General features: G+C 41.0%; 2 protein-coding genes across 2 annotated transcripts in view; both read right to left on the minus strand.

The window, feature by feature from the left end:
• MID2 (midline 2) overlaps positions 1 to 25,159 on the minus strand; it is a 203,253-nt gene that overhangs the window by 133,538 nt on the left and 44,556 nt on the right. The gene's annotated exons all lie outside the window — the stretch shown is intronic.
• NCBP2L (nuclear cap binding protein subunit 2 like) lies at positions 21,757 to 22,821 on the minus strand. Its single transcript, XM_072816420.1, has one exon. It carries the CDS (start codon positions 22,482 to 22,484, stop codon positions 21,957 to 21,959), a length of 528 nt encoding a protein of 175 aa, XP_072672521.1. The 5' UTR covers positions 22,485 to 22,821; the 3' UTR covers positions 21,757 to 21,956.

Genomic DNA, 25,159 nt, shown 5'->3' on the forward strand with positions numbered 1-25,159 from the left:
TTTGGTTAGGTTTATTCCTAGGTATCTTATGCTTTTGGGTGCAATTGTAAATGGGATTGCCTCCTTAATTTCTCTTTCTTCAGTCTCATTGTTAGTGTATAGAAATGCCATTGGTTTCTGGGCACTGATTTTGTATCCTGCCATGCTACCAAATTGCTATATGAGTTCTAGCAATCTTGGGGTCGAGGCTTTTGGGTTTTCTATGTAGAGTATCATGTCATCGGCGAAGAGGGAGAGTTTGACTTCTTCTTTGCCAATTTGAATGCCTTTAATGTCCTTTTGTTGTCTGATTGCTGAGGCTAGGACTTCCAGTACTATGTTGAATAGCAGTGGTGAGAGTGGACATCCCTGTCTTATTCCTGATCTTAAGGGAAAGGCTCCCAGTGCTTCCCCATTGAGAATGATATTTGCTGTGGGCTTTTGGTAGATGGCTTTTAAGATGTTGAGGAATGTTCCCTCTATCCCTACACTCTGAAGACTTTTGATCAGGAATGGATGCTGTATTTTGTCAAATGCTTTCTCTGCATCTACTGAGAGGATCATATGTTTCTTGGTTTTTCTCTTGCTGATGTGATGAATCACATTGATTGTTTTACGAGTGTTGAACCAGCCTTGTGTCCCAGGGATAAATCCTACTTGGTCATGGTGAATAATTTTCTTAATGTACTGTTGGATCCTATTGGCTAGTATCTTGTTGAGAATTTTTGCATCCATGTTCATCAGGGATATTGGTCTGTAATTCTCCTTTTTGGTGGGGTCTTTGTCTGGTTTTGGAATTAAGGTGATGCTGGCCTCATAGAACGAATTTGGAAGTACTCCATCCCTTTCTATCTTTCCAAACAGCTTTAGGAGAATAGGTATGGTTTCTTCAAACGTTTGATAGAATTCCCCTGGGAAGCCATCTGGCCCTGGACTCTGGTGTCTTGGGAGGTTTTTGATGACTGCTTCAATTTCCTCACTGGTTATTGGCCTGTTCAGGTTTCCTATTTCTTCCTGTTCCAGTTTTGGTAGTCTGTGGCTTTCCAGGAATGCGTCCATTTCTTCTAGATTGCCTAATTTATTGGCGTATAGCTGTTCATAATATGTTTTTAAAATCATTTGTATTTCCTTGGTGTGGGTAGTGATCTCTCCTTTCTCATTCATGATTTTATTAATTTGAGTCTTCTCTCTCTTATTTTTAATAAGGCTGGCTAATGGTTTAGCTATCTTATCAATTCCTTCAAAGAACCAACTCCTGGTTTTGTTGATCTGTTCCACAGTTTTTCTGGTCTCGATTTCATTGAGTTCTGCTCGACTCTTAATTAACTCTCTTCTTCTGCTGGGTGTAGAATCTATTTGCTGTTTTTTTCTCTAGTTCCTTTAGGTGTAAGGTTAGCTTTTGTATTTGAGTTCTTTCCAGTTTTTGAATGGATGCTTGTATTGCGATGTATTTCCCCATTAGGACTGCTTTTGCTGCATCCCAAAGATTTTGAACGGTTGTATCTTCATTCTCATTAGTTTCCATGAATCTTTTTAATTCTTCCTTAATTTCCTGGTTAACCCTTTCATGTTTTAGCAGGATGGTCCTTAACCTCCACGTGTTTGAGGTCCTTCCAAACTTCTGGTTGTGATTTAGTTCTAATTTCAAGGCATTATGGTCTGAGAATATGCAGGGGATGATCCCAATCTTTTGGTATCGGTTCAGACCCAATTTGTGACCCAGTATGTGGTCTATTCTGGAGAAAGTTCCATGTGCACTTGAGAAGAATGTGTATTCAGTTGAGTTTGGATGTAAAGTTCTGTAGATATCTGTGAAATCCATCTGGTCCAGTGTATCATTTAAAGCTCTCGTTTCTTTGGAGATGTTGTCCTTAGAAGACCTATCGAGGGTAGAGAGAGCTAGATTGAAGTCACCAAGTATAAGTGTATTATTATCTAAGTATGTCTTCACTTTGGTAATTAATTGATTTAAATATTTGGCAGCTCCCACATTCGGGGCATATATATTGAGGATTGTTAAGTCCTCTTGTTGGATAGATCCTTTAAGTATGATATAGTGTCCCTCTTCATCTCTCACTACAGTCTTTGGGGTAAATTATAGTTTATCTGATATAAGGATGGCTACCCCTGCTTTATTTTGAGGACCATTTGAATGGTAAGTGGTTCTCCAACCTTTTATTTTCAGGCTGTAGGTGTCCTTCTCTCTAAAATGAGTCTCTTGTAGACAGCAAATAGACGGGTCTTGCTTTTTTATCCAGTCTGAAACCCTGCGCCTTTTGATGGGGTCATTAAGCCCGTTCACATTCAGAGTCACTATTGAAAGATATGAGTTTAGTGTCATCATGATATCTGTTCAGTCCTTGTTTTTGTGGATTGTTCCATTGGACTTCTTCTTAAAGGGGAATTTTAAGAGTCCCCCTTAAAATTTCTTGCAGAGCTTGTTTGGAGGTCACATATTCTTTCAGTTCCTGCCTGTCTTGAAAGCTCTTTATCTCTCCTTCCATTCTGAATGAGAGCCTTGCTGGATAAAGTATTCTTGGTTGCATGTTCTTCTCATTTAGGACCCTGAATATATCCTGCCAGCCCTTTCTGGCCTGCCAGGTCTCTGTGAAGAGGTCTGCTGTTACCCTAATACTCCCCCCCATAAAAGCCAGGGATTTCTTGTCTCTTGCTGCTTTAAGGATCTTCTCTTTATCTTTGGAATTTGCAAGCTTCACTATTAAATGTGGAGGTGTTGAACGGTTTTTCTTTATTTTAGGGGGGGATCTCTCTATTTCCTGGATCTGAATGCCTGTTTCCCTTCCCAGATTAGGAAAGTTTTCAGCTAGGATTTGTTCAAATACATATTCTGGCCCTCTGTCCCTTTCGGCGCCCTCGGGAACCCCAATTAAACGTAGGTTTTTCTTCCTCAGGCTGTCATTTATTTCCCTTAATCAATCCTCATGGTCTTTTAATTGTTTGTCTCTTTTTTCCTCAGTTTCCCTCTTTGCCATCAACTTGTCTTCTATGTCACTCACTCGTTCTTCTACCTCGTTAACCCTCGTCGTTAGGACTTCTAGTTTGGATTGCATCTCATTCAATTGATTTTTAATTTCTGCCTGATTGGAACTAAATTCTGCAGTCATGAAGTCTCTTGAGTCCTTTATGCTTTTTTCTAGAGCCACCAGTAGCTGTATAATAGTGCTTCTGATTTGGCTTTCTGACATTGAATTGTAATCCAGATTTTCTAACTCTGTGTGAGAGAGAACTGTTTCTGATTCTTTCTTTTGAGGTGAGGTTTTCCTTCTAGTCATTTTGCTCAGTGCAGAGTGGCCAAAAACAAGTTGTATTCGGAAAAGGAGAAAAAGAGAGGAGAGAAAGAAGGAAAGAAAAGAGAAAAAGAAAAAAGAAAAAAGAAGAAAAAAGGAAAAAAAGAGAAGAAAAAGAAATAAAAAGAAAGAAAGGTGAAAAAAAGGGTGGGGGAAGCAATCAGAAATCAAAAAGAAAAAAAAAACACGGGGGAGTATCTTCTGATTCTGTATACTTTAAGTCCCTTGATTTCCCCTGGAACTTGTCCGTCTAGTTGGTCTTCTGGGGGAGGGGCCTGTTGTGCTGATTTTCAGGTGTTAGCACTTGGGGGAGCTGCTCTGCCCCCTGCCTGGTGCAGGGCTCAGTGGGGGTTGTTTACCCCGTGAGGCCCCAGGAGGAACAACCACAGTGGCGGGGCCAGCTCTGGAGCCCTGGATTCAGCCCCCGCAGTAACTTAGGAGTCTCAGCCTGCAGGGTCTGGAAGTTCCGGGGGCGGGGCCGCTGATCTGCTCAGCTCGGGGCAGGAGTGTCCTTGCTGTCCTGGGCCCTCCGGGCCTCTGCCGGTCCGGGGGGAGGTCGGATCCTGGGCTGTGTCCTGGGGCCCAGTGCTCCCGGGCCTGCGCTGTTGGATTTGCTCTCCCGGCCGCAGCCCCCCCTCCACGGAGCCGCCACCCGAGCCCCTCCGAGCTGCTCCGGGTCCCGCCGTGTGCGCTGCAGCCCTTAGGGAGCTCGGCGCACTCTCCCGGGGCACAGGTGTCTGTTAGTGTCCCAGAGAGCCCGAGGGCATCCCCGCCCTCCTGGGGTCCTGCTCTAACTCCCTGTGGGCGCCTTTCCGCCCGGGAAGATTGGTGAAGCTCCTGTTTCTCCGGGAAGGGGCTCTCCTGTCCTGGTGGCACTCGCCCTGGCCTTAGCCCGGCAGCTTGCAGGGCACGTCCCCTTTGGATGCCTTTTGTTTCTTTATTTCTTTTTTCCCTATCTTTCTACCTTGATAGAAGCGCGAACTCTTCTCACTGTAGCGTTCCAGCTGTTCTCTCTTTAAATTTCAGGCCGAATTCGTAGATTTTCAGGATGATTTGAAGGTTATCTAGGTAATTTGGTGGGGACAGGTGATTTGGGGACCCTACTCTTCCGCCATCTTGCCCCTCTTCTGACAGCATCCATTCCTGAGAATATGACCTGAGCCAAAACCAAGAGTTGGATGCTTAACCTACTGAGTCACCCAGGCACACGAGAATGTATTTATTTATTTTTCTCTAGGAGCTTTTTTTTTTTAAGATTTACTTATTTATTTATTCATGAGAGAGAGAGAGAGAGAGAGAGAGAGAGAGAGGCAGAGACACAGGCAGAAGGAGAAGCAGGCTCCATGCAGAAGTCGATGTGGGACTTGATCCAGGGACTCCAGGATCATGCCCTGGGCTGAAGGCATGCCCTGAAACCATTGAGCCACCCAGGGATCCCCGAGAATTTATTTTTTCATGTATATTGAGTCCTTGTCTTCAAGGAGTCCACAGTCTAGCAGGGGAAATGCAAGTGAACAGATAATTACAATGAAGTGTGACAAAGCACTGAGATATGATAAATACAAGCTGCTACAAAGCATGTAGGATGGGATCCTAATAGGCAGTGGAAGTGGGAGGAGGATAGTCAGGGAAATATGAGTCTTGAAAGCAGTGTAGAAGTTATTCATCAGACAAAGGCATTTCTGAAAGATGGCATAGCATGCACAATGGCATGAAAGCCAAAGAGAGGGATCCCTGGGTGGCACAGCGGTTTGGCGCCTGCCTTTGGCCCAGGGAACGATCCTGGAGACCCGGGATCGAATCCCACATCGGGCTCCGGGTGCATGGAGCCTGCTTCTCCCTCTGCCTGTGTCTCTGCCTCTCTCTCTCTCTCTCTCTCTCTGTGACTATCATAAATAAATAAAAATTTAAAAAATTAAAAAAAAAGAAAGCCAAAGAGAATATGGTAACTGCAATGAATGGATAATATCATAGGTGGATAGATTGAGTGTAGAGTAGAATAAAGAGAAGACATGAGATAACCCAAGGACAGATCACAAAGGACTCTATGTGACGTTCCAAGGAATATGGACATTATCCAGAAGTTGTGAGCCATATCTGAATGGTTTGAAATAGGGGAATGCCATGGTGAAATTTGCACTTTAGAAAAGTTATTCAGTACCTATGAGAAGGATGGATTTGAAGGGATGGAGAATGAGGCATAACAGCTGTTGGGAAACAATTGCCAGATAATAAGAAAGATAAAGAGAGGGCAGCCCCGGTGGCTCAGCAGTTTAGCGCCACCTTCAGCCCAGGATGGGATCCTGGAGACCTGGGATCGAGTCCCATGTCAGGTTCCCTGTATGGAGCCTGCTTCTCCCTCTGCCTGTGCCTCTCTCTCTCTCTCTCTGTCTCTGTCTCTGTCTCTGTCTCTCATGAATGGATAAATAAAATCTTTTTTAAAAAATGATAAAGAGAACACAAATATAAAAGAGATTGAGATCTTCAAATAGAACTTTTCAACATAAGTAAAGAGGAAGGACAAGTCAGGTCAGTCTGATTGGGTATATGGGGATGGTGGTGCCACTATGTGGGGTAGGGAATGCAGAAAAAGGAGCAGACTTTTGGCAGAAATGAGGATGGGGCAATGTGTGGGAAGAATATGTGCTACCTCTTCTTTATCTATTCATCAATCAATGGACCCTTTGGCTGCTTTCATATCTTGTCTATCATAAATAATGCTGCTATAAACATAGGGGTGTATGTATCCCTTTGAATTAGTATTCTTATATTATCTGGAAAAATACCCAGACTGCTGGATCATATGATAGTTCTATTTTTAACTTTTTACCCAACACTCAAAAAACAAATAATCCCATTAAAAATGGGAAGAAGACATGAACCGACATTTCTCCAAAGAAGACAAACAGATGGCCAGCAGACACATGGAAAGATGCTCATCATCACTTATCATGGGCTTTGGTTTTGATGATTCAACACACTCGCCAGCTTAGCAGGCACTCAGGCCCACATAGGATGACAACTTTCAAGCAAACAGGCCCCATGCCAACCAGCCCTCCTCCAGGAAGCTTCTAGGTCCAGGAAACTTCTAGCTTAAAACTGAGAGGAGACTCAGCAACACTTCAAAACACAAAGTCTCCTGACTTCTGGCCTTGTCCTGACATGACCCTGAAGTCTTGAGATCTGAAAGTAACTAGATACCCATAAGTGAAGGTTACCATAACATGGACTTCCTGGAGTCCTGGAATCTTTTCCCCAATACCATAAATACAACTCTATCTTAGGGTTTTCCATACTCCAAAATATTAGAGACTGAATTCATACCAGGATTTTCTAAATTACTAGCAAACTCAAGTGGTTACTTTATCAAGTTCATAACCTTTCCCCAATTCTGTGGACTGTCCAATATTGAAGAATGTGCACATTGGGAAGAAGGGATAAAAACATACACTTACATGTTCTAGATATATATTCTATCAAAAAATAAAAGAAAATTGTACAACAGAAAAAAAGGTGAGCAGTTTCAACAGTCAGACATAGAGAAGAGGACAAGGAATATTAGGACCAGAGTGATCTTTGAATTTAGCAATTACAAAAATTTATGTCCTTGGCAAGAATAATTTTGGTGAGTTGGTAGAGCCAAAGCCCAAGTATAGTAGGTAAAGAAGTGATTATAATATATTGTGGATAATGGGAGTCAGATACCTTACTATTGGTGAAGAAAATCAAAATATGGAAAAGGAGGACAGAATGAATCCAGTGGTGTTGAACTGGAATTGGACCATAAGTGTGATTTCATAGTTTTTAATATAGAGATATATGCAGAACGAGACATGGGTATAATGCAGGTGGTCATTTCTGCATGTATATGCATGCATGTGAGTGTAGGTGTATATACATAAGTCTATTTTGTAGTTCTGTCCACTGTGAAGCTCTACAGGCAGCAAACACAATAAGTGCCCAGATCTTGGTTCCTCAATGGCATTCTTCACTAAAAGGAAATGGAGAAATGACTGATTTCAGCACTAGGGCAAGGAAAGTACGAGATGAGCCTGGAATGTCTTGTTTGGGCAAGAAAGCAACAGACTACTCAAGAAGTGATAAGAGCATGTCAGATTGATACTAGATCTAGCATGAAGAGACTTAAGCTGGCCAAATTTGGAGCATTTGAGCATTAAAATAAAATATCATAACAAAAGATGATAACCCATTGAAAAATATAGGAATCTCTAAGTCCACACAGATAGAAATAAGCACATGGAAATTTAGGGAAAGATCATCTTTACAGCAATAAAAAAATGTAGGAGAACTGGTAAAATTGGGGGGGGGGGGAACATTTGGCCACCACTTAGCAAGAATCATCAAGGGATTCAAAAACTAGTGGAAGAAAGTTTGAGGAGTAAAAAGACACTTACATAGTCCTGAAATATCTCCCTACTAGATATCTATTAGTACAAATAGCAACTTTATAGTGGAGAAACCTAGCACATGGGATCTTAATCAAGTGATCAAACTTACTGTAGCCAGTAATGGGAAAAATCCACATTATGTGCCTAGGAGGACACAGCATTTCTGTGATGTTCCTTTCATAGGTACATAATCTGAATCTACTCATGAGGAAAATGCAGATACACTCACATTGAAGGGCATTCTACAAAATAGCTGGTCTGTACTCCTCAAAATTGACAATGCCATGAAACACGGGACTGTAGATCTATTTCAGATTAAAAGAGACATGAAAACTGAGTGCTGCTTATGAAATGAGATTTTCTGCCATAGAGAACATCCTTGCGTCAACGCATTCAGCAAAATCTGAAGTAGGAACTAGATCCGTAGATTAGTATATATCATATCAAAATTAATTTCCTGATTTTGATCATTGTGACTGGGTGATGTAAGACAATGTCATTATTATTAGGAAATGCACTCTGAAGTAATGAAGGGTAAATAGCATCATGTCTGCAACTTACTCTCAAATGGTTCAGAAAAAAAGAGGGTATGTGTGTGAGAGAAAGAGAGAATCAGAGGTGAGGGAGGGAGGGGGAGAAGGAAGGAGGTGGCAGTGGGAGAAAAGATCTGGGTAAAAGGCAAAATAGGCTTTTAAAAAATCTTATTACAGGTTTTATGTAAGTCTGAAATTGGGTCAAAATAAAAAGTTAAAAGAAAAATAAGTGATTCTGAGATGAAGAAGTAAAGGCAGCCATGTCTTCTCCACTAGTTTCACTTTACTTTCTTTCAGATGATTTTTTTTTTATTTATGAGAAACAGAGAGAGAGGAAGAGACATAGGCAGGGGGAGGAGCAGGCAGATGCTCAACCACTGAGCCACCCAGGTACCCCAGTTTCACTTTACTTTCAACATGGCTGCTTGTGAAGGCTAGCTCAGAGGAAGGATGGTGGCAGTTATGGTGGCAGCCACTGCTGTGGTACAGCTGGAACAGGTGTGTGCCAGTTTAGAGCCTCAGGGGAAACATCCAGTAGAAATAGGGTAAAGATACAGAAGAGAGGGAATGTTGCCAGCATGGAACACATTGGTGGAACTCCACACTGATGGGGCATTAGCCTTAGGAGAACGGATAGATCCCACTTAAAAAGACCATGAAACCGCATATGTAGTTTGCATGTAAGGAGCTGGCATGAGAGATGCCCCTCCTGATGGCCTATTATCTTGAAGCATAGGGAGCAAAACAAGACAATACAAAACAAAAAAAGAGTAGGAAGCAAAGTCACGTACAAAGTGTGAGGAGAGGGATGCCTGGGTCGCTCAGTGGTTAAGCGTCTGCCCTCGGCCCAGGGCGTGATCCTAGAGACCCGGATCGAGTCCCATGTCAGGCTCCCTGCATGGAGCCTGCTTCTCCCTCTGCCTGTGTCTCTTCCTCTGTGTGTGTGTATGTGTGTGTGTGTGTGTGTGTGTGTGTGTCTTCTGTGAATAAATAAATAAAATATTTTTAAAAAGTGTGAGGAGAGAGGTCCATAATTTGGAACATAGTATCTGGTCAAGAGTTGTTCTGAGGAATGAGAGAAGGAGCTAATTGGGGAAATGGCCAGTTCTCCAGTATCTCTGAGGGCCCAGCTGAGGGGTGGTAGAAGGGGAGGAGGGCGGGGGGTGGGAGTGAATGGGTGACGGGCACTGGGTGTTATTCTGTATGTTAGTAAATTGAACACCAATAAAAAAATAAATTAAAAAAAAAAAGAACCCAAACACGAAACTGGCTTCTTTGCAAAAGAACAAACACATTGATTGACTCACACTGTGTCAATGATGTTCCTCCTGCTCCACAAAGTTAGTTGCTTCAGCATCCACATGGATGAACCACCTAATTCTCAGTGCCTTGACCTATCCATCTCCCATGGCCTTTTTCCTTCACTCCAACTCAGCCACCTACTCCCATGGCTACCCCTGGACATTGCCATCACCAAAATTCTATGCCCTCTCCCATTTTTATTTGAAACATCCCACTCCTTGGCCACCCACCCTCACTGCCAATGCACACACACACAGCCTCTCTGAGACCTCCAGGCTATTAGCCATCACTCTTCTCAACACCCATCAGCCTGCATTCTGACTTTCTTTCATTCCTTAGTCAGTCCTGATTCCATGTTTCATCCTTGCAAATACAGTCACTTCCCTTGCCATCTCTCCTTCTGTTGACTATATTGGCAAAACTCCAATCCCAAATGAACTCTGCCATCTTCCTTCTTGAAGCCTTCACCCAAGCAGGCAGCTAAATAGTGGAGGGGGTATCACATAACTAAGCTGATTGGTTTCACCTTAAGTTCATGAACTTAAGAGGGCACTCAGTCCTTCCATTGTGCTCTGAATCCTATCCCTTTTCTTTACCTCAAGGAATCTTCTTCAGGTATCTCCTTTCTCTTCTGCAACATCAATCCTTCCCTCTCCTTTGGATCATTTCCATCAGAGCTCAACCATGCTTTAGTACTACTGATCTTAAAATTCTCCCTTGACTGTATATCTAACTCCCATCCCATTTATCTATTCCTGTTTATAGCCAACTTTTCACATATACAACTACATATGCTGACTCCAGCTCCTGCCTTCCCATTCAATACTCAATCCATTGCAATCAGACCTCCACCTCTACCATCCCATCAAAACAGCTCTTGTCGCCAGTGACCTAGATATTGCCTAATGTAATGGACACTTATCTGTCCTCACTTTACTCTCACTATCAGCACTGTTGACCACTCCTTCCACTGGAAATACACTTCTCTCTTGCCTCTCTTGACACCACCATCTCATGGTTTTCCTCCTAACTTCTTAGCCACTACTCATTCTTTTTTGCTATCTGCTCCTCCTTTACCTAATTTTTAAATATTGGTGTTCTTCAGTAGTCTGTCCTATACCGTCTTCCCATTTCATTTCTGTATTCTTTCATTGGGAAATCGCAGCCATTCCCATAAATTTAAGTGCCATTTTTCCAGATGACCCCCAAGTAAATCTCCCAGTCAGAGTTCTCCTTGAGTTCCGGTTGTCCACTTGACACCTGTATAGAGAGATCACAATTCATATATCCAAAACTGAAGTCTGGATTCCCCTAATCATTTCCATATGTTCAGCAGAGAGCACAACCATCAACCCTATTGCCTAAGCCAGAAATCTGTGTCCTCTTTGATTCTTCCTCTTCCCTTATCCTGTTCTTCATATCTCACTCAACAGCAGGCTGTATCTTCAAAACATATCTTAAAACTAGCCACACTTCTCTACCTGCATCACTCTGACCTGGCTACTTTCAACTTTAGCCTAGATTGCAATATGACCTGATTTCTCCACTTGCATTCCCCCCGCCCCCAACGCCAAACTTTTCTCCCACAGCAGCAAAAATTCCCCTTTCAAAATGAAAGATCACATCACTTCATTGTTTAAAATCTTTCAGGGAATCAAAATAAAAATACAAATTCTTTTTTTAAAAAAAATTTTATTGGAGTTCAATTTGCCAATATTTAGCATAACACCCAGAGCTCATCCTGTCAAGTGCCCCCTCAGTGCCCATCACCCAGTCACCCCAACCCCCCGCCCACGTCCCTTTCCACTACCCCTTGTTCGTTTCTCAGAGTTAGGTGTCTCTCATGTTTTGTCACCCTCACTGATATTTTCACTCATTTTCTCTCCTTTCCCTTTATTCCCTTTCACTAATTTTTATATTCCCCAAATGAATGAGAACATATAATGTTTGTCCTTCTCCGATTGACTTATTTCACTCAGCATAATACCCTCCAATTCCATCCACGTTGAAGCAAATGGTGGGTATTTGTCATTTCTAATGGCTGAGTAATATTCCATTGTATACATAGACCACACCTTCTTTATCCATTCATCTTTTGATGGACACTGAGGCTCCTTCCACAGTTTGACTATTGTGGACATTGCTGCTATAAACATTGGGGTGCAGGTGTTCCGGCGTTTCATTGCATCTGTATCTTTAGAGTAAATCCCCAGTAGTGCAATTGCTGGGTCATAGGGCAATTCTATGTTTAACTCTTTGAGGAACCTCTACACAGTTTTCCAGAGTGGCTGTACCAGCTCACATTCCCACCAACAGTATAAAAGGGTTCCCCTTTCTCCACATCCTCTCCAACATTTGTTGTTTCCTGTCTTGTTAATTTTCCCCATTCTTACTGGTGTGAGGTGGTATCTCATTGTGGTTTTAATTTGTATTTCCCTGATGGCAAGTGATGCTGAGCATTTTCTCATGTGCTTGCTGGCCATGTCTATGTCATCCTCTGTGAAATTTCTGTTCATGTCTTTGGCCCATTTCATGATTGGATTGTTTGTTTCTTTGGTGTTGAGTTTAAGAAGTTCTTTATAGATTTTGGATACTAGCCCTTTATCTGATACGTCATTTGCAAAAATCTTCTCCCATTCTGTAGGTTGTCTTTTAGTTTTGTTGACTATTTCTTTTGCTGTGCAGAAGCTTTTTATCTTGATGAAGTCCCAATAGTTCATTTTTGCTTTGGTTTCCCTTGCCTTCATGGATGTATCTTGCAAGAAGTTGCTGTGGCCAAGGTCAAAAAGGGTGTTGCCTGTGTTCTCCTCTAGGATTTTGAGGGATTCTTGTCTCACATTTAGATCTTTCATCCATTTTGAGTTTATCTTTGTGTATTGTGTAAGAGAATGGTCTAGTTTCATTCTTCTGCATGTGGATGTCCAATTTTCCCAGCACCATTTATTGAAGAGACTGTCTTTTTTTCCAGTGAATAGTCTTTCCTGTTTTCTTGAATATTAATTGACCATAAAGTTGAGGGTTCACTTCTGGATTCTCTATTCTGTTCCATTGATCTATGTGTCTGTTTTTGTGCCAGTACCACACTGTCTTAATGACCACAGCTTTGTAGGACAACCTGAAATCTGGCATTGTGATGCCCCCAGCTATGGTTTTCTTTTTTAATATTCCCCTGTCTATTCGGGGTCTTTTCTGATTCCACACAAATCTTAAGATGATTTGTTCCAACTCTGTGAAGAAAGTCCATGGTATTTTGATAGGGATTGCATTAAATGTGTAAATTGCCCTGGGTAACATTGACATTTTCACAATATTAATTCTTCCAATCCATAAGCATGGAATATTTTTCCATCTCTTTGTGTCTTCCTCAATTTCTTTCGGAAGTGTTTTGTAGTTTTTAGGGTATAGATCCTTTAAAAAATATAAATTCTTGACCCACTGGCTAGACCTTGTGGAATTTGGTGTCTGCCTGACACTCTGGCGTCATCTTCCTTGTTTTAGCTTCTTTGGTTTTCTTTAAATATTTGAAACCCACTAAGCTCTCTCTTGAGTCAAGGTCTTTGCATTTGCTTTTCCTTCTGCCTAGTAGACACTTACCACAGTAGTCCTTAGTGTCCTTTAAGTCTGAACTCAAATGTCAACTCCTTATAGATGACTTCCCTGGCCAGCGCATCTATAGTAGGTCCCCTGTGTTATTCTTCTTAGCCTTTTGTTTGTTTCCTTGAAGAATCAACTATAATTTATAATTATTCTATATATTTCTTTTTTTTTGTCTGTGTCCTTTTTGGGCAGAAATCAGTAGGGAAGTCTCATCTTTGTTCCACATGTCAGATTGGATAGCTTAACTGTCTGAAGGATCCAAGATGGCCACACTCATATGATTGGAGCCTTGGTGCTGGCTGCTAATTGGAACAACTTAAGTCTTTACCTCATGATCTCTTTTCCCAGCCAGAGAGTTTGGACTTGACTAAATAGCAACCATGTTCCAAGAGGTTAACTGCAAAAACAAAGCTTGTAGGATCTCCTAAGGCCCAGCATTGACAGTTTTATAAATAATTCCTAACCCGTTCTATTAGTCAGAGCAGGTTACAGCCCAGATTTGAGAAGAGGTGGGGGAAAATCCATTTCTGGACTGGAGGAGTAGCAAAGTCACATTATAAAAAGAATATGTTGGGGGCACCTGTGTGGCTCAGTGGGTTAAGCACCCAACTCTTGGGGGCAGCTCAGGTCCTGATCTCAGGGTTGTGAGATTGAGCCCCACATTGGGCTCAGTGTTCAGCGTGGAGTCTGCTAGAGTTTCTCTCTCCCCTCCCCTCTGCTCCTAAGCCCCCTCTTGCTCGCTCTCTCTCTCTCTCTCAAATAAATAAATAAATCTTTTTTAAAAAATAAAGGTACCATTGTGTATCCATTCCAGTTATTCCTGAATTTATTATTTTATTATTTTTTTAGATTTTATTTTATTATTTATTCATGAGAGACACACACACACAGAGAGAGAGAGAGAGGCAGAGACACAGGCAGAGGGAGAAGCAGGCTCCATACAGGGAGTCCAATGCGGGACTCGATCCCGGGACACCATCCCCAGACTCGATCCCGGGACTCAATCCCAGGACTCCAGGACCATACCCTGGGCCAAAGGCAGGCGCCAAACCGCTGAGCCACCCAAGGATACCCTATTCCTGAATTTAGATCAGAAATTGGTCCAGTGCCCAATCTATACCCAGACAAAGAGAAAGCTCCTCTAGGACAGAATACAGCAAAGAATCCAAATATCTGACTAATTATATATTCCCTCTTCCCACAAAGGAAGGTGTTGGTGGCACTAGCATCAGGGAATAAAACATCAAGGAGCACAAATTGAAAGAAAATGTGTTGGTGAAAGTAGGGCTGTAGGGAAGGCAAATGTTACATAAGAAATTTTAATTGAGGAAAGCCCTTGATATGACCAGAAATGACACAGACCAAATACCCTGCCTCTCCCTTTCTTTGCCCACCTCCAATAAGCTTTTTATTTAGCATGATTTTTAACAGCTTTATTGAGATATGTCACATCCAATACAACTCATCCATTTGAAGCTTTTAGTATATTCACAGAGCTGTGCAACCATCACTACATTTTAAAAACATTTCACCCCCCCAAAATGCAACCTCATACCCATTAGCAACCACTTTCCCCACTTCCTCCCAGATCTTGGCATTAATCTACTCTCTTTCTGTCTCTATGGATATTTTATATACGTGAAATCATACAATCTGTGGTCCTTTTCAACTGGTTTCTTTCACTTAGCCTAATTTTTTCAATGTTCATTTGTTTTGGAGCATGTATCAATTCTTCATTCCTTTTTATGGGCAAATAATATTCCATCATATGGATATACACATTTGTTTATACATTATTCGGTAGATGGAGTATGAGTTGTTTTCCACCTTTTGACTATGATAATTTATGGTGCTATGAACGTTCACATACAAGTTTTTGTGTGGACATATGTTTTCATTTCTCCTGGGTATATACTTAGAAGTAGAATTGCTGGGTCATATGGCAACTCTGTTTAACATCTCAAGGAACTCTTTCTGAAGCAGCCACACCACTTCATATTCCTATCAGCAGCATAAAAAGGTTTCAATTTCTCTACATTCTTACCAATGATTGTCATTATCGGACTTTTGGGTTATAGCTGTCCTAGTGTATGGCAAGTAGCATTACATTGTGGTTTTGATTTGCATTTTCCTGATGGCTACTGATGCTGAGCATCTTTCCATGTGCTTATTGACTGTGTGTATTTCTTCTTCTTTGGAGAAATGTCTATTTAGATCCTTTACCATTTGTAAGTTGGGTTATTTGTCTATTACTGTTAACTGTAAGACTTCTCTATGTATTCTAGATACAAGTCCCTTATCAGACATATAATTCTCAAAATGTTTCTTCCATTATTTGGATTGTCTTTATTTTTTAAATTTTATTTATTTATTCATGAGAGACACAAAGAGAAGGCAGAGATGAGAGACATAAAGAGAAGGCAGAGACCTAGGGAGAGGGAGAAGCAGGCTCCTTGCAGGTAGCCCGAAGCGGGACTCGATCCCAGAACTCCGCGATCACACCCTGAGCCAAAGGCAGATGCTCAACTGCTGAGCCACCCAGGCGTCCTTGGATTGTCTTTCTACTTTCTTGTTGGTGCTCTCTGAAGCACAAAAGTCTTTAATTTTGATGATATCCAAGTTATCTATTTTTTCTTTGGCTATTTGTGCTTTTTGGTGTCATATCTAAGAAGCCATTGTCTAACCAAAAGTCTTGAAGATTTATGTCTATGTTTTCTTCTAGGATTTTTATAGGTTTAGCTCTTTAAGTCTTCAATCTCTTTTAATTTTTGTATATGGTGTGTAGTAGGGGTTTAGCTTCATTATTTTGCTTGTGGATATTCGGGTATCCTAGCACCATTTGTTTTTTTTTTTTTTAGATTATTTATTTATTTATTCATGATAGTCACAGAGAGAGAGAGAGAGGCAGAGACACAGGCAGAGGGAGAAGGAGGCTCCATGCATCGGGAGCCCCATGTGGGATTCAATCCCGGGTCTCTAGGATCGCGCCCTGGGCCAAAGGCAGGCGCCAAACCGCTGCGCCACCCAGGGATCCCTAAAAGGCTATTCTTTATTTAAATACCTAGTAGTGCAATTGCTGGATCATAGAGTAATTCTATTTTTTAACTTTTTGAGGAACCTCCATACTATTTTTCAGAGTGGCTGCACCAGTTCACATTCCCACCAATGGTGCAGGAGGATTCCCCTTTCTCCACATCCTTGCCAAGACCTGTTGTTTTTTATATCGATTTTAGCCATTTTGATAGGTGTGAGGTGGTATCTCACCGTGGTTTTGATTTGCATTTCCCTGATGATCAATGATGTTGAGCATCTTTTCATTTGTCTGTTGGCCATCTGGATGTCTTCTCCCCCCACCCACATTCCCCCGGATAACCATCAGTTGCTCTCTATAGTTAAGAGTCCTTTTCTTTTTCTTTTTTTTAAAAGCTTTTATTTTTTATTTATGAGAGAGAGAGAGAGAGAGAGAGAGAGGCAGAGACACAGGCAGAGGGAGAAGCAGGCTCCATGCAGGGAGCTTGACGTGGGACTCGATCCCGAGACTCCAGGATCATGCCCTGAGCCAAAGGCAGGTGCTCAACCACTGAGCCACCCAGGGATCCCTAAGAGTCCTTTTCTTAATTTGCCTTTCCTTCTCTCTTTTTTTTCCTTTGCTCATTCATTTTGTTTCTAAATTCCACATATGAATGAAATCATATGGTATTTATCTTTTCTGACTGGATTATTTTTCTTAGCATAATACTCTCTAGCTCCATCCATATTGTTGCAAATGGCAAGATTTCATTCATTTTATGGCTGAGTAATATTCCATTGTACATATATACCACATCTTCTTTATCTATTCATCAGTTTATGGACATTTGGGCTATTTCCCAAATTTGGCTGTTGTAGATAATGCTGCTATAAACACCAGGGCACATGTATCCCTTTGAATTCGTATTTTTGTATTCTTTGGGTAAATACCTAGAAGTGCAACAAACTGATTATTACCAGAGGGGAGGTGGGTGGGGCAATGGGTTAACTAAGTGATGAGGATTAAGAAGTGCACCTGTGATGAGCACCAGGTGTTGTATGGTGTTGAATCACTATATTGTACACCAGAAACTAATATTATGCTGCATGTTAACTAACTGGAATTTAAATAAAAACTGGGGGAAAAGGGCAGCCCGGGTGGCTCAGTGGTTTAGCACTTTCTTCAGCCCGGGGTGTGATCCTGGAAACCCGGGATCGAGTCCCACGTTGGGCTCCCTGCATGGAGCCTGCTTCTCCCTCTGCCTGTGTCTCTGTGTCTCTCATGAATAAATAAATAAAATCTTAAAAATAAACTGGAATAAAAGGCTATTCTTTCCCCCATTGAATTGTCTTAGTACCCTTGTCAAAAATAGTTTGACTGTAAATGTGAGCGTTGACTTCTGTACTCTCCATTCCATTCCATTGATGTATGCCTCCCCTTATGCCAGTACAACACTGTCTCATTTACTATATAGCTTTGTAGTAACTTTGAAGTCAGAAAGTGTAAGATTTCCCACTTTATTCTTCTCTTTTAAAATTGTTTTGGCTATCTATTACATTTCCATAAGAATTTTGGGGTCACTTTGTAGATTTCTATTTTTAAAAAATGACTGGGATTTTGAAAGGAATTGCATTGAATCTATAGATCAGTTTGGGAGTTACTGCCCTCTTACCAATATTAATAAGTCTTCCGATCTATGAACCACAGGCTATCTGTCCATTTATTTTCATTTATGCCTTTCTATTTATTTCCATTTATTTAATTACTTTTAACAATGTATTGTAGCTTTCAGAGTATCAATTTGGCATCTTTTTGGTATATTTTCTCCTAAATATTTTCTTTTTGATTTTTATTTTTTTATTTTTTTTTTTTTTTTGAGTTCAGTTTGCCAACATATCGTATAACACTCGGTGTTCATCCCGTAAAGTGCCCCCCTTGGTGCCTGTCACCCTTTTTGATGCTCTTCTAAATGAAACTGTTTTGTTAATTTTATTTTGGATTTTTTTTCAATTGCTCATTCATAGAAGTGTAATTGATTTTTGTATGCCGATTTTGTATTCTGCAACTTTGCTAAACTATTAGCCCTAATAGTTCTTTTTTGTGGACTCCTTCTGATTGTCTTTATACAAGATCATATCACCTGTAAATAAAAATATCTTTACGTATTATTTTCTAATCTAGATGTCTTTTTTTTTGTATTTTCTTGCCTAATTGCCCTAGATTAAAACTTCTAGTATAATATTGAATAAAAGTGCCTTGTTCCTGATCTTAGGGGTAAAGTTTTCAGCCTTTCAACACTGAGTATGTTAGCTATGGGGTTTTCATAAATGTCCTTTATCAGAGTGAGGAAGCCCTGCTCTATTCCTAGTTTGCTAAGCATTTTTATCATAAAAAGGGTGTTGAATTTTTTCAAATGCTTTTTCTGTGCCAATTGAGATGATCACGTGATTTTTATCCTTTATTCTATTGATATATTCAGCGTGATTTTGAAGAACATGGTATATTGTAAGAACTACTGGAGTAATCTTCTAACCATACAGTATGAAAGTCTCTTTACTTAACCAAGAGTATGCTTCACAAGACATTGTTAAATGTTCTTTCTGAGCTTAGGAAAAGACTTCCTTGGGAGTAATCCAAGCGGGAAGCCACCAGGAGGAGTGGTTGAGAGATGTGCCAAGATACTCCTCCAGAAACATTTTGTAATTAAAACCAAAATTTTAATCCCATGCCTTTAAAAATATCTTCTTCTGTTTTAGGGAAGTTGCAAAGGGGAGATCCTAAAAAGTTTGTAAACTCTATTACTGTATGCAGAGTAATCTAAATTGGCCAGAAATGCATGTCAGATGCTCCTTTTTCACCCAGGGAGTAGAAATAAATATGGCTGGGTGGTATTAGTGTTGAGACTGAGTGATATTGGATGTCAAGGCAGAAAGAACAACGCACTTGACAAGTTGCTTGGGAGAGAGAGAGAGCTCAGATATGATGTAGTGCGATAATTTCCAGAGAAAAAGGAACTGCAAAGAGGGGTTTGGACCTAGTGGCCTGACTGGAGGTAAGGGAAAGAGACAAAAGAGTACCCCTGATTAGGGGCACCAGCTTTGACATAGACTCCCTTGCTTTGAACTCCAGCTCTGCCACGTACTAGTTGGTGACCTTATTTCTCTGATCATCAGTGTTCTCACTTATGTAACAGGTACAGAGTTGTTCAGAGAAAATGAGATTGTGTTTTAAAGCCTCCAGCATGGGATCCCTGGGTGGCGCAGCGGTTTGGCGCCTGCCTTTGGCCCGGGGCGCGATCTTGGAGACCCGGGATCGAATCCCACGTCGGGCTCCCAGCATGGAGCCTGCTTCTCCCTCTGCCTGTGTCTCTGCCTCTCTGTCTCTCTCTCTGTGTGACTATCATGAATAAATAAATAAAGTCTTAAAAAAAATAAAAATAAAGCCTCCAGCAAAGTGCCCGGCACAGAATAGTCATTCCATAAAAAGTGACATTCCCTTTCCTCTCTTATTCAGGAAAGAATGTTACTGACCAGAGTGGATGACCTCAGGTCACAGAGTGAAGGAGTCAGGAGAAAGAAGCTGATTTTTATCTAACTTCCCAAGATGTAAGGTCATGAATTCTGGAGATATATGTTTGGGCTCACAAGAGAGCAACTTAAATCATTAACACAAGAATATAATTAAAAAGTATTTGGTGGGGTGCCTGGGTGGCTCAAGTGGTTCAGAGTGAGACTCTTGATTTGGGCTCAGGTCATGGTCTCAGGGTCGTGAGATTGAGCCACACATCTGGTCTCCAAGCTTGGAGTGGAGCCTGCTTTGGATACTCTCACTCCCTCTCCCTCCGCTCCTCCCCCACAGCGCAGGTGCACTCTCATCTCTCTCACTCTCTTTCTCTCTTTAAAAAATACCAGAAAAAAAAATTGATATCAAGTGCTTTCAGGTACATGTTAACAAGCTGGCTTACGCATTGAAATAATGTCTTATCTCACACAATAGGACACTGAGACATAGTGTATGTTGCAAGGTTAGTGGATTTCATCAGCTAGGTAATTTCGAGAAGGCCCTAGTTTCTTTGGCCTCTCCTTTCCCCTTCTAAAGTGTCCAATTCATCCTAGAGCTGGTTTCTCCTGTGATTGTAACAAGACTCCTTGTAACAATCGCTATATGCATACTTTTCAGGGAAAGACAGAGATAACCTCTCCTTCACACATAAACTAAAAATCTTTCATGTCGGTCTTACTGGGGCCCCCATTGGTCATTGTCAACCTCTGATCAGCTTAAGCCTGGGTTCCTAAACCAAACGCCAGCAAGAGGGAGGGAATTGCCATAACTCATTTACACTAATGGCAGTGGCTGTGCCTTCTGGGCTCTAGAAGGAAAATGATCACTGGGGTGTGGAGCAGAAACCCCCAGGAAGCTGGCAATGGAAATGTAGTGTGAGGAACAGACTTTCGTGATTTTAAGCCACTAAGGTTTTTTGGATTGTTTATTACTGCATCATAACCTAATTTATGTAACAATAGAAAAAGTAAATAAAGTGTTGCAAGCTACGCTGAGAGGATGGAGAGAAGTGAAAATGTGGGTGTAAGTGAACTAAATCCTCCTCTATGAAAGCAAGAAGTCAATAGATGTTTAAAATGAAAATAAATAGTGTACACAGTCATGTTACTTAGAAATATGGAGGAATCTGCCAAGAAAGAAACACCCTCCATCAAAAAAAAAAACTTGTTAGAAAAGTAAGGGGTGCCTGGCTGTTTCAGTCGGAAGAGCATGTGACTCTTGATCTTAGGGTTGTGAGTTCAAGCCTCATGTTGCATGCAGAGATTATTTAAAAATAAAATCCTTAAAAAATTAAAAGTTATTGCCTAGGGAGTAGGCCTGGGATAGAAATAGGTGTGGCAAGAGAATTTTTGTTTCATTATAAACTCTTCCAGATATTTTAATGTTTTTATGTTTAAAGAATGTGCCTTTATTCCTTTGATAATTTTTCTAAATTTCCATTTAGTTGACTTTATTTTTTTTAAAAGATTTTTAAACACTCATTTCAGGGGCACCTGGTGGCTCAGTTAAGCAACTGCCTTCAGCTCAGGTCATGATCCCCAAGTCCTGGGATCAAGTCCCACATGGGGGGGGGGGAGGTTTCCTCTCAGCGGGGTGTCTGCTGCTCTGGCTTCCTCTGCCCCTCCCCACGGCTTGTGCTCTCTCGCACTCTTTCTCTCTCTTAAATAAATAAAAATCTTTCTTAAAAAATCATTTCAGGCCCTGGAAACATGACCATGAAATCTTCCTGAAATGGGAGTTGTGCTTCGGTTGATTCAGATTGCACATACCTAATATTTATTCCTAAAGACCATTTTGCTTTTGACCACTGAATAGTCAAACTGATATTCTGACAACCAGCTTCAAAATTAAGACAAGAACTGGGGCACCTGGGTGGCTCAGTGGTTGAGCATCTACCTTTGGCTCAGGTTGTGATCCCCGGGATCGAGTCCTGCATCAGGCTCCCCACAGGGAGCCTCCTTCTCCTTCAGCCTATATCTCTGCCTCTCTGTGTCTCATAAATGAATAAAATCTTTTAAAAATTAAGACAAGAATGAAAGAATTTTTTGCTTGTGCCATTTAATAACATTTCAAACAGAAAAATACAACAAAGGGCCTCTGCTCAGCAAATAAAGTAATTTCAACTTGTGACAAATTGGGTTCTTTGCTGACCTGGTGTTTTTTTTTTTTGTTTGTTTTTGTTTTTTGTTGTTGTTGTTGTTGTTGTTGTTGTGTTCTTTAATAGACTTTTCCAGGGGCCAGAGTTGCCAGTTTTTCACTAATGGATTCCTCTCCTATCATGGGCCTGAGCCTGTTTTCCAAAGCCACCTCTACCAATATCAGAATCTTCACGAAACTCATTTCTTATCTGGCCCCCAGATCGGTGATGGCTATACTGTCTACCCTCTCTAAAGCCGAGATCCCAATCTGTGCAGATAGTATGGTCATCTAGGCAGGTCCCATTTAGGAACAACATGGCATTTTCGGCATCAAATCTGTTATGGTATTCTATAAAACAGAAACCACATGCCGTTTTCTTAATTCTATCCAGGCCCATAAATACATTCTTGACATCACCACATCTACTAAAGAGCTCATATATTTGCTCTTCAGTAGTATAAAAGGAAAGATTCCCCACATAGAGTGTGGAGCTGTCCTTCAACAATTTCTCCTGCTCATCATTATCTCCACCAAACTGCTGGTCCTGGTACTCGCTCAGCTCCAGGGAGGAATCCCCACACAGAATTCTCAGGTTGTTGGACATGGTGCCCAAGGGGCACCGTGAGAGCAGCAGTTTGCGATCCATCTTAGCAGCAGCGACACCCCCACCAACACCCTAAATTAAATTTTTAAAAAACAAAGTTATAGGGAAGGAAGCAGAAACACAAACTCATGTATATTTAAGAGGTTTGTGCCCTGATGCATGGACACCTCAGCTCTTGACTGTGAGGATCGTGTCAAAACAAACCCAAAGTGGAATGTTCCAGGCCCCAGGAACATGGTCATAAAATGCAATTTTGCAAGCCTTCTTGAAAGGGTAGCTACACTGTCCTCGGTTGACTCAGATCCTACATACCTAATCTATTACCAAAGAACAAATTTAATAACAGAATGCTCTTGGAAAATACAGTATAAAACAGTAAAATGAATCAAATTTTCATAGGGAATGAGCAATACTATCATTCCTGATCGAGGACTAGGCATCTGATCTGATAAATCATATATATATATATATATATATATATATATATATATATATAATCATATATTTTATATAAAATCAGGGTCAAAGCCCAAATACAGTTGTACTATACCTTCTTGTGATTTAAAATAATAAATTTATGATTCAAGTCCATACTATGGAAATCAATATATTGCATTGTTAAGTTAGACAAAAAGTCCCTAAATATATATTATCAAGGGTACATGTATCTCTATATAAATGAAAACTTTCTGGCATCATTAATTTCTAAATTAAGATTATATTTTACTAGCAATAAATCCACTTTTAATCTTAGATTTTAGAAAGACTTGTATATAATTGCTTGACTATACCATCTATTTAAAAAACCTCCCCAGGGAATTTTAACTAATGCCCTTTCCCCCTTTACAAAATTTTCCTGCTGCCGTCAGAGGCATTAAAAATGATTTGTTCAGTTTTAGCTGCACTTTTCAAAAATAGGCATTAGTTCCATCTCCCTCTTCTATTTTGTAAACAGTTCCCAAGTTTTCCCCTGCAAGAAATACCTACAGAACCAGATGGAAATGCAGATTCTTGCAGCCTACCCTTCAGAGATTCTGACTCGGTAGATCTAGAGCAAGATCCAGGAACTGGCATTTAACATTTAACCTGCATCCCTCAGCCCTCCGTGATCCAGATGCAAGTGGTGCAAGGACCACACTTGGAGAACTTTGCTGAGGAAATGCTTTCTCTTAAACACTTAATGAACACTCTTTATTTGCCAGGCACCATGCTAGGTGCTATGAATACAACAGTGAAAAAAAGACATGGTGAAAGTACAATTTCAGAAATTATTTGTATCCCTGGAACAAAGCATGAACGATGATCTGCACACACACAGTAGACATGCAATAAATATCTGTCAAATGAATGAATGCATGAGTTCAGAATTGAGTGATGAAGCCAGACAAATAAACAGGAAAATACAATATGGTGTGATTGACACTGTTGTAGAGATATACATGGGGGAAAGGGAAGAAGGAAATGAACCTTTACCGGGGATCTACTCTGTGATGGCTACTGTGTGCAGTTTCTACTACCTCACACAGGAAGAGAGGCAGTTACCAGCGTGGGAGCATCAGAGAAGGCTTCCAGAGGAGAGGCTGCATGCATTGACTCTCATGGACAAGGACGGTGTGTGTGTGTGTGTGTGTGTGTGTGTGTGTGTGTTTGGAAGGAGGATGTAGAAATTTCGAGAATGAACCAGACACAGAAAACATGTGCAAGGGCAGAACACAGAGAAAAATAAAATAGAAAACTGAAATAGAAGCCTAAATAAAACCAGGTGCATGGGGATTCCTGGGTGGCTCAGTGGTTTAGCATCTGCCTTAGGCCCAGGGTGTGGTCCTGGAGTCCTGGGATCGAGTCCCACATCGGTCTCCCTGCATGGAAAACTGCTTCTCCCTCTGCCTGGGTCTCTGCCTCTCTCTCTCTCTCTCTCTCTCTCTCTCTCTCTCTCTTGCTCATGAATAAATAAATAAAATCTTTAAAAATAAAAAAAAAATAAAACCAGGTACAAATGACAGTGCTGTGTAATTCAAAGCAATGACAATTGGGGGGGTGCTTATTTAGATGTCATTTGAAGAGCAGTAGGAAGCCCACTGCCCAAAACCCATCTTCCTGACAGCCTGTCAATGATGGCTGAAAGTCTGTTGCTAGAAACTCATTACTTTGAGTCATTGACAAATTACCCCGTTAAAAAACAAATATCCCTCCCAGATTTCATTTCCTTTTTTAAAAAATCTGGTTACTAGATTGACAGATCAGAGGATGTGATAGTTCTAGTGGATTTCATTTCATCCAGGCATTGGACAAAGTTTCCCATAATTTTCTTGTAGACGAGATGGCAACGTATAGGCTGGACGCTCCAGCTGTTTGTTGAGAGGAGTTTGTAGCTAGTTGAAGAAATAGTTTGTTGTCAAACCAGGAGGGAAGTTCCAGCAGTGAGCCAAAAGGCTCTATTCTTGGCTGTGTCTTATTCAGCTCATTTATGGTATTGACTTACTGTAAACAAGAGCTTTTAAAATGGTCAGAACTGCCTAAAATGGAATGAGCTGCCTTGGGGGACAATGAGCATGAGGCATGGAGACATTCAAGCCAACCTTGGAGAATCCTCTTACAGAATAGTCAAGCAACGGAGAGGCCCCCTTTTCATCAGCATAGTGTATGAATCAAGCATGTAGTTTGAAGTCAAAAGATCTCGGTTCAAATCACAGCTTCACCCCTTACTAGAAATGTGA

Source organism: Canis lupus, chromosome X (assembly GCF_048164855.1).
Source record: "Canis lupus baileyi chromosome X, mCanLup2.hap1, whole genome shotgun sequence".
NCBI classification, from domain to species: Eukaryota; Metazoa; Chordata; class Mammalia; order Carnivora; family Canidae; genus Canis; species Canis lupus.